This window comes from Meles meles, chromosome 10 (assembly GCF_922984935.1).
Source record: "Meles meles chromosome 10, mMelMel3.1 paternal haplotype, whole genome shotgun sequence".
Classification (NCBI taxonomy): domain Eukaryota; kingdom Metazoa; phylum Chordata; class Mammalia; order Carnivora; family Mustelidae; genus Meles; species Meles meles.
In genome coordinates this window covers 47,903,540-47,913,709 of record NC_060075.1, presented here as the reverse complement: position 1 = coordinate 47,913,709, position 10,170 = coordinate 47,903,540, and the positions used below count along the sequence as shown (strand labels likewise).

Here is a 10,170-nt window from a genome sequence, read left to right as displayed (position 1 = left end):
CATTAATATTATTTAGCACCCTCCTACATTGTCTTTTATACAAATATGAGGCATTATTATCACCATTTTAATAGGTAAATACACTAAGAAAGAGGAAAAACAAAGTTCCTTGTCCAAGGTCACTAGGTGGTATGCAGCAGAATCAGGATTTGCACTGGATTTATCTCCATAAGTTCAGGCGTCTCAGGGCACCTGGGTGGCTCAGTCTGTTAGGTGTCTGCCTTCGGCTGAGGTCAGTCCCAGGATCAAACCCCACATCCCTGCACAGCAGGGAGTCTGCTTCTCCCTCTGACCCTCCCCCCACTCATGTTCTCTCTCTCTCTCAATCTCTCTGTCTCTCAAATAAATAAATAAAATCTTAAAAAAAAAAAACCAAACATGAGGCCCAGGCCTCTCTCATATGTTTTGATGTACTCTTACACAAGTGATGTAACACAAGAAGGGTAGGTGGAGATGAAAATTACTTTTCCATCAGGCCATTATTCTCCTAGCCTCCTCTGGAAAAGTACGTGTAAGCACAACATGCTTGACTCTAAGGCACAGACACCCAGAACTCCTCACTGGGCCTCTGTGTGGCAGACACGGTACTGATCTCTTATTTCATTTGGTCCTCACAAATTCTGTGAACTAGGTATTATTGCTCAATTTTAAAGATCAGGAAACTAGCATTAAGTGAATTGCTCAAGGTCACAGAGCTAATAAATGAGGAACTAGGATAGAATGGGGACTGTCTGACTCCACAGATACACACTGGACTTTTCCAAAATCACTTCTTCATGCCTCGTTTTACAAACGAATATAGAATAGTTGCCACAGGCTAAAATATGTTTCCCTATACCAGAAGACTGACCCAGATACTGTGTCTCTTCGCTTTCCTTCAGTACCCACTTACTCTCACTCCTTAAAAAAAATTAAAAAGATTTTTCTGTTTTGTTATCAAGTCTATAACTGCCACAGGGAGAGAAACGAAAATATTGATTCAGAACTTTTTCTGAGGGCCGAAGGCACAGCACATTCTGAATATCTGCTTGGTTCTCTGAGCTGACAAGCTAAAACTGTGGATGAAAAAAAAAATGCCATTTATCTAGAAACAGACTTTGAGACTTGGTTTTAGAGGTTTTATTATTTTTTTTAATCTGCTGAAAAGAAAGTCAATACCGGAATGGATAATCACTGTGCTTCCTAATTAGAGATCATTTCTAGAGCTCGAAACCCTGTTCCAGCAGAGATGTAAATGTCCAGAAAGAGGCGATGGGGATCATCTTGTTGAATACCCCAGGGTAAGGATGTAGTTTTCCTGTATCTTTCTTCCTTGGGTCCACTATATTCGGACACATAGTGAGTGCTCAGTAAACATGACTGAATCAGTTACTGAGTGCATAAATGCATGAACAGTTAGCAGAGAATAAATGCTTTGAATACCTTTATGAAAGCAAATGTTGACATAGGTAGCCCCCAGATGACATGAGCACCAAACGCGCTACACACCTTTGCACAGAGGAGACTTAAAGCACTCTTCACTTTAGTTTGTCCTAGATTTCTCTTATGACATGGAAGGCAGAAAAGAGGTTTGTAATCTAAAATGTTGGGGAACAAAGCCAGGAGTTGCAGTATGCAGAAGAAAACATACTTCATGAGTTTCTGCACTCTATCATGAGTTTCTAAACTTTTTTTCCCCATCAGAAAGAAAAGCTCTCTCTTTATTCTCTGCCTCTCTCCCCCTTTCTCTGCATCTTTTTTTTTTTTAAAGGATTTTATTTATTTATTTGACAGAGAGAGAAATCACAAGTAGGCAGAGAGGCAGGCGGGGAGAGAGGGAAGCAGGCTCCCTGCTGAGCAGAGAGCCCTATGCGGGGCTCGATCCCAGGACCCTAAGATGATGACCTGAGCCAAAGGCAGAGGCTTAACCCACTGAGCCACCCAGGTGCCCTTTCTCTGCATCCTTCAAGCCCAAGAGGTTGTAGCCGATGGTGTGATATGTGTATGTACGTGTATATGTGTGTGTGTGTGCGCATGTGTGCCTAATTACTCCACCCCCTCAAGTTAAGTGGTTAAGTAGGAAACTCGGGGAGATACCCCAGGACCTCTCTGCACTTCACTGAGAAGATTCAGAACACCTGTACTTGTGGCATGTGTGTCGCCACTAGGGGTCCCCAAGCAGCAAGTGATGGGAATTGGGAATTGGGTAGCAGAGGCAGTCTCCCTTTGTCTGCACCCCAGGTGCGGACTCCTTTTGTTCAGAGGCTGGGTTGCTACCTGCAGCATCGGAGCTGTCTGCTGGCTAAGCTCCCCCCTGGGCTGCCTGCACACCTCTTCTGAGGAAATGGAGGGTTGCTCAGCTTCTGCTTCTAGTTACGCCTGATGTTACCCCCGAAGAGCCAATGTTTTCTCTTTAACAGGACCAGGAGTCTTTGTATTAGAAACACAGCTTAAACTACAAAGGGAAATGTTTCTTCCTACAACAAAGAGTATATCGATGTTGAGAAATTGATGGCAAAAAGACCAATTTCCAGGGTACAGTAGAGTATTTGCCATAAAATATTTAAAGCTAGTTGACAAATAGCCCCACCATTCTTCCTTGAATGCCGGCCACTGGATTAATCTTGAAAGTAAGGAATATTTCATTCTGTGCTTAGCACAGAGGAAAGGAATGACCTTCACAAAGAAACACCCCAGAGTGCCTGAAACATGGGAGCCCAGCTCCAGCCACAGCAGCCACTTCTCCCTGTGGTGTTTTCTTGGCTGCTTTTAAACTTCAAAGGAAAAGTAGAGCAAAAATAAACAAATTACAGCAACATAAGAGCTACTCTGTAAACAATAAATTGTATCAGTTGTAACAGCTGGTGATGGGGGTGGGGGAGGCAGGTGGAGTGGGTGGGGATTACAAACATTTGCTCCATTAAAACTGTATTCTTATATTTTCACCATTTCGGGTTTTCTTATTCATAGTAAAATAGTGTTATTACATGTCCATCAACTTCTTTTTGGACTCCAGATATATTACTCATCATCTTGTTGCCTGGTAGTCAGAGCTACTGATGGGAAAAGTCATTGGCGAACATGAAAACCATTTATGGATTTATTAGTTCCTTAGTTTACTCACTTATTCCGCAAAAATCTATGGATAGTGACACACCTATCGTGTATAAAGCCTGGTAGAGAATACAAAGGCTGGCCAGACAGCGATCCTGCCCCCAGGAAGCTTTTAATAGAGTAGGGAGATAAAATACATGTTCCAAAATTACCATCATAACAAAACCAGAGCATCTGCCAATAGAGCAATACAGGGGAAAGACTAGAGGAATTCAATAGAAGGAAAGCTGGTTTCTGGCTTTGGGAACAGGGGAGATTTTCCAAGAAGGTGCATTCTACTTACCCCTTCACAGTGTAAGATGCTCAGCAAGGAGAGCATGGGAAGAGGCCAGTGCTGCCAGCCCTCAGTGGTACTGGGCACAGTGAGAAGGGGTCGCGTGTGTGAAGGCGAGAACAGGAAGTATATTTGGAGAGGGAAGCTGGGAAGCCTTTAGATGCTAAAGTAACTTTCATGCTAACAAAATGGTAATTGTTAACAATCCTGAGTAGACCAAATTATTAACAAAACTCCTTTCATCCCATGAGGGTTTTAATATTTGAAGAAAAAGGGTAGACATATCTTTAAAAAAAATCCTACTTTTCAAAGAGGCCTAAAATTTTTGCTGCACCAGTGTTCGCTTTTCCACTGACAAATAGGCATTAGCTGGAGTTAATGCCCATGAATGAATGAGTGAATGAATGAGTGAAATATATGAATGAATATCTTTATGGTTTCATTTGGAGAACTGCTTTGGCAGGTCCACAAGCAGGTGCTTGAGCCTACTGGGGAGGGGTTAGCTTCTTATTTCAGCCACCTCCTGCTAATTTACTGATATCATAAACATTTTTGCGAGGAACAGCCAGCCTTTAGGGCTCTGAAGCTAAGAAAAATGATAGTGAGCGATCATGCCTGCTGAGTTTTCTCCATTCGTTGTGGCTTTAACAATCTAAATTATTGATCAACTTTCAGATTTTAGCTCTGAACCCGGAGCTCTCCATTTGTTCTTCAAAATAATAGGCCTTGGAGTTATGGTTCATCTCATACCAACAAGCTAAGCTTCCCCTGTCATCTTGTTTTTATTCAGTAAGCATGTTTGTTGACCTTGTATCCTTCTTCTGGGCTCTGAATCCAGTGGAAAAAAGTTAGTCTCTATTTCATTTCACTTTTATATAGCACAGAGTGGCTGTGGGTTAGTACCTTCACAGCAAGTTCCCCTTTGTCCCTTCCCTTTATATTATCTCAAGTCCATCTGAGATAATAAAAGTAATCAACTTCACAAGGCCTGCTTTACCTTCCCTAACTAATGACTGCAAAGTTCTGGGAAGGTAAATATTATCATCTGACTACAGAAATAGAATTTGACATTCTTTCGCAAGACTTCAGAGATGAATCATGAAACCTGTTGTGTATTACCCAATTTGGGACAAGAAAGATATAAACCTTGGGCCAAAGATTAGATATTTCCCCTGGTGGAACAAGTAAATGCTGATTAGTTATCTCCAGATGCAGTGGAAAAAGCAGAAGTTGGTCAAATCATAGATTTGGCCTTTCCGGTGCACAATTTATAATCACAGCACAAACTATATGCCAGGTACACTATGGCTTTATACACATGATTTCATTTAATCTTCATAACACCCTATAGTATCAGGATTTGGGTTGCAGGTGGAGAAACTGAGACTCATTGAGTGTAGGTGATTTGCTCAAGGTCATGTAACTAGTGAGTGGTGGAACCAGAGTATGAATTCCTGTGTTGTGTTTCGTATTCAAAGCCCGGAGGGTGTCAGCCCTACTAGGTGACATAGGTAAGTCAGTCCACCATCTAAAGATCTGGAGGGATACATAGGTTACTAGTTAATGAAGTAGAAGTGCCTTTGATCAGAAGAACTTTGGGGGAACAGGAAGTCAGTTCTGATGGAGAGATTAGTGTTGTGATGGGCCATATATCCCTGAAGGACTCCAGGTTAGGCTGCATCAAGCCTGCATTGCACAAAAGGAGAGAAAAAGGAGTATGTGTTGAGGGGAGGAGGGTTGGTGCTCAGGTCTCCCTATACCAGGCAGGAATGTTCCAGGTTCCATATAGATGAGGGTCAGGAAGACTCAATGTGGCTAAGGTGGGCTCATGAGCCCTCAACTATTCAGAAAACTATATTTTTGGGGGGGGGGGGAAGAGCCTTATTGGGATGATGTGCTAGAATAGCATCCCGAAGGGAATTAGAAAAAAAAAAAAGTTTAAATCAACTGGAAAATGTGACATGAGTGCATATTACAATTATTCAACATTTATCAGTCACTGTACATTGGGTGCATGGTTGATGTGGACCCCCTAGGACTATCTGCTGTTCCTGTGTCACTCCTGATAATTCTTAAATTGACTCTGTCCTTTTAATCATGTTTTTAAAAATTGAACTACCCCAATGTGAACACTTTCCACTTTGCTACATAATGAGAGTACTTTCACTCCTTTAATGTTTGCGTTTTCCTTTGATCTAACAATTTCTGTTCAAATTTCACAGTTTTCTGTTGCTTCAGGATTGAAAGAACCGATTACCCTGCTGGGAGCGTGAAATAGATTTTTTAAAAAAATCCGTACGATATTTCCTCCCAGTGAAATTAATTGAGGTTTAAATACAGGGGAAGGTACACACCTTGTGCTCCAGTCTCTTTCTCTCACACACCTAAGCAGTCCCTTATCCTGAAAGGGCACAGTTGGACCTGCTGCCAAGTCTTTTGTGAGGATCCTTTAACAGACGAAGTCGGACAACCTCCTCCTCTTGACACCCTGCTTTGTGAGGGCCTGATGACATATTTGGAACATCTCTGTTTCTTTGAAGGGCAACCTCAAAAGCCCAGTGGACCCGTTAGTCACTGTCCATGGCTGGGGGTACTTAAATGCGGCTGGATGGGGCTTGCTAGGTGTTTTGACGGTGTCTTAGAAAACACACCTTCTTGCAGGGTTAGGGACCATCAGCTCCAGAGTAACAAAGAACAATTTGGAGGGGAGTGGAAGAAGCTCTCCAGAGCCTTTCTGGCATCCCAGACCCCCTTTTAGCTAGCATCGTGTCCTTAGTGACCTCTCCTTCGCCCTCTGGATCCCCCACCCCGGCTGTCTTCGCCGCTCCTTAGCCTGGCCACAGGCAGCGAGCCCCACCACCTTCTCCCCACTCCCCACCCCCGGTTGCCTCCAAACCATGGGGCAGCGCTGCGCCCGCCCCGCAGCCGCGCTTGCCCCGCGCCCCCCGGCGACCTCCCCAGCACCTCGGGGTCCGGTGTCCCAGTCCAGCGTCCCCTCGCCCCCGAACGCCCTGCAGTCCTCAGCCTCCTCCTCCAGCCCCAGTCGCAGAAGCTGTCAAGCCCGCGGCAGCTGAACCAGCCCCCCGAGCTCCCGCGTCTCCTCTCCTTCCTTTGTGTGCGCGCGAGCGGAGTTGGGGCGGAGGGAGAAGGGGGAGGTCGCTCTGTCTGTCTGGCTCCCGGCGCCTCTGCCCGGGCTGCTCAAAGTGCCGCTGGGGAGGCAGGAGCCCAGGGGAGGGTGCAGGAGCTGGCGGGGCGCCTCCGGGCCGCCCGGGCGCTGTGGTCCCAGCCGCGCGCGGGGTAGCGCGGACCACAGCTGGGGCTCGACTGGAGGCACGGTTAGTCCGCTCCCGCCGCCCTTTGGCCTCCCTCGGCTCCCACCTAGCCCCCGACACGCGGAGAAGAGCGTGCAAAGGCGCCGAGAGGGACGGAAACCACAAATAAATAGCGGCGGCAGCAGCGCGTCATCTGGTGGAGCAGGAAGTGCAGGCAGAGTCCGGAGGCTGGTGCTTTGCTGCGCGTCCCCAGGACTTTGCCATGGGCTGGGGGCAGCGAAGGCTGCGAGCGGTCGCGCGAGGGCAGCGGCGGCGGCGTCCGCTCCGGGGCTGAGCCAGCAGCGACGCGTGGGGCGCGCGGAGATGGCAGCGTCCAGCAACTCCAGCTTGTCGGGCTCCTCGGTGTCCTCCGGTGAGTTTCAGCCCGTCGGGCGCAGGCTGCCGCGCTGGCTCTCTCGCCCCCCGCCCTCGCCCCGCGCCCCGGGATGGGTAGAGCCTACCTGTGGCCGTCCTGCCCCCTCTCTCGGAGTGAGGGCAGGCGCCCGGTGGGACACTGGTTCGGTTTGCCAGTACCCGGGGCGCCCACAGCACCTCCGCGCCTGACATCTGACAGCGCAGAGGTGGAAGAGCGGTGGCGCCCTTAGTGTGCGAACGCGAGGGTTCTGGAGACTTGGGGAGCAGCAGCGGGCCAGAAGCGAAAGGAGCAGGGCGGGCTCGCACTTTCTGGCGCAGCGGGAACCTGGGTTAGCTGGGCGCGGAAGGTTCGGGTGCTACTGGGCGCCCGGACTGGCTTGCGGTGCGGCGCCCGCCGGGCTGGATGCACAAATCCAAGGAAGAGGGGAGAAAACCCCCGCTCCTCGCAGACTTGATTTTCTTTGTTTGTTTCAGAAATTAGCTCCGTGGAGACACAAGCTTGGGGCATGGTGTGAGATAGAAGTAATGAAGGGTTTCTGTGTTTCTGGTCCTGATTGAAGCGAGTCAGAGGAAGGAAGGTCGAGCCCAACCTCTGACAATTTGCCGGTTTACAAGTGTGTGTGTGTGTGTGTGTGTGTGTGTGTGTGTGTGTGTGTGTGTGATTTTTTCCTATGTGGCCTCTTGGACATTTTCTTAAAATACTCTCTAATTTTACTTTCCGGGTTTACAAGTGTGTGTGTGTGATTTTTCCTATGTGGCCTCTTGGACATTTTCTTAAAATACTCTCTAATTTTACTTTCCGGGCATACATTTTGTTTTCAAGTGTGGCTGATCAAGGGGAGGGCTTCTTTCAGCTTTTTTTATGGTTGATCAGCAGCTCTCTTGAAGAGAAAAAAACTGCTAATGAGCCTGAAGGAACAGGAATCAACAGAAACAGACCCTCTGGTTTCTGAGTATGACAGGTTTCTCATCAGAATGATGCATTAGGTAGAATTCTTCTACCTCTCTGGTCCCTGAAAACTTTAATGACAAACCCTAAAGGCATAGCTGATAAGACATTTACTGTAGTATACAGTCATCCTGGGTCAAGAGGGTCTTGAAATCCTCTAGAAAATACTCAATATGTTAATATTGTATTAATTCCTATTGCGTGCATGTGTGTGTTTTATTACAATCACCCAGACATTAAACTCCGAGAACAATCACCTGGTTGGGACCATTGGACAGCAAGCCTGTCATAAATAAGCCATATCTATAGATGTGTAACTAATTTAATCATAAGTGCAAGGTGAGTTTGACTAAGGTGCGATTGTGATGTGGCACAAGGTGATCCCTTGAAAGCCATCTGTTATCTTTTTTGGCAGGTTCAGTTCCTGGGAAATGGCACCTCCTTTCTTGATCACTGCCAACTAATCAAAAGCACAGTGTTGTTAGGCATATGATAGAGTTCAAGTTGCTGGTAGTAGCAGCCAATGGGGCAGAACAGTCATATCTTATTAAGAGCAGCAACAAGTTGACTGCCTGTGGTTTTAATTCTGAGAACTCAGCAAATGTTACGGCGTATTTTTAGTACCCCCAAACCACTGCTGCTGCTTTTCAATTCATTTTGGTTGACTAACATCGAATTTAAAATACAGTGATGTTGGCTTACGATTAGCATATGGTTAGCCCTCTCAGAAAGCTGCCCACTAGAAAAGGGACTGGGTGGGTGGAGAGGTGGCCACAGGAAAGAAGAATGGAGAAAAGACAAGAAGGCGGTATTCTCACGTGATTTACTGATGGCATAAATTACAGATGCTGTGGCATCTGAACATTCAGATCTTGGTGTAGCTTAAGGAACCTGATAGAAAAATTGAATTCAGGCTTCAGAAAAATACATGGGTTTTAAGTCACACAGTATGAGCTTTAGATGTTGGTAACTGCTTTGCAGATAGGATGGAGATGCTTATGATGGGTCTCCTTCCTGCTTGAGTTACCACTGTTTTAAATCCTAATGGGAGCTGGGAAATTATGTGAACACCAAAACTCAAAAAAGTGGGCATGGTTATACTATTTGATGTGGATCAGACTGGCCTATGAGCTTATATTGCTTAATACACCAATTAATCAGATGCTTTGTCTTCGAAAAATACAAGAAGCTGTAGTTCTCTTTTTATGCACACTTACCCATCGTGTGGTTCATGAATAATTCAGACAACACAAGCAATTCACACCTGTGAGAGGTGTTGGGCATTAAAGAATAGAGCCTGTTTGTTGTGGCAGCTGCGTTCTCCCAGGCAAAGGCCAGATTCTGAGAAAATAGGGCACTCCATCAATGTATTAATCACCTTTTTCTGCATAGGGCCTATTATGTGCCCAGAAGTAAGTTTCTAAACCTCAGTTTCAAGGAGGCTGATTGAAGAACATCATTTTAGGATCCCTTCTAGTTCTGAAGTTCTGGGATTATTGTTCTTGAGTTCTGGCTGCCCCCATTTACCAGTTGGGTAATTTGGAGTGAGTTGCTCAACTCTCCAAGCCTCAATGTCCTCATCTGTAGATAAGGCTAATGTTAATAACAGGACTTACTCATAGGAATGCTATGTGGTTTAAATGAGATAGAGTGTGTAGAGCAGTTAGCCCAGGGTGTGGCACTTAGTCAGTGTTTGGTGTTAATAAATTTTGCTCCTTTGAGGAATGACATAGAAGGCACTTCATGGCTCAGACTTTAGGTACAGAAGTAAGTCCAACACACATAAAATTTGCCTCTTACATTACATGTTAAATTTGATCTTGAGGTCTGAGGTCCATTAAATAATCAGTCATTGAGTATATTTTAGGTTTTGGGCACTGTCCCAAGAGTTTGGAGCAGAAAGATGAATTAGGATCCTTTCCCTCACCATCCAGCCACAAAGATGGACGACAAATAGTAATCCATATTCCAGTTGGGTAAAATGACTTATGTGGAGGAGAGTTCGAGGAAGAGAGTGATTCCTTCAGTAGGCAGGGGTCAGTGGAGGTGGCCTATGAGTTGGGGCTTAAAGGATGAGTGAGATTTTTTTCCCAGATAGCAGGAAAGGCATTTCAGGAAGAGGAAGAGCATTTTGGGAAGACCTCCAAGGGCCTTGAGGTGGGAAAGTC

At 45.9% G+C, this 10,170-nt stretch overlaps 1 protein-coding gene across 1 annotated transcript in view; it reads left to right on the top strand.

Moving 5' to 3' along the window:
- The first annotated feature begins 6,443 nt into the window (after positions 1 to 6,443).
- The window catches only part of CHN2 (chimerin 2), a 304,945-nt gene continuing 301,218 nt past the window's right edge, over positions 6,444 to 10,170 (top strand). Inside the window, exon 1 of the mRNA XM_046021506.1 lies at positions 6,444 to 7,051. Coding sequence (XP_045877462.1) covers positions 7,003 to 7,051 — 49 coding nt within the window. The 5' untranslated portion in view covers positions 6,444 to 7,002. The remainder of the gene's footprint in view (positions 7,052 to 10,170) is intronic.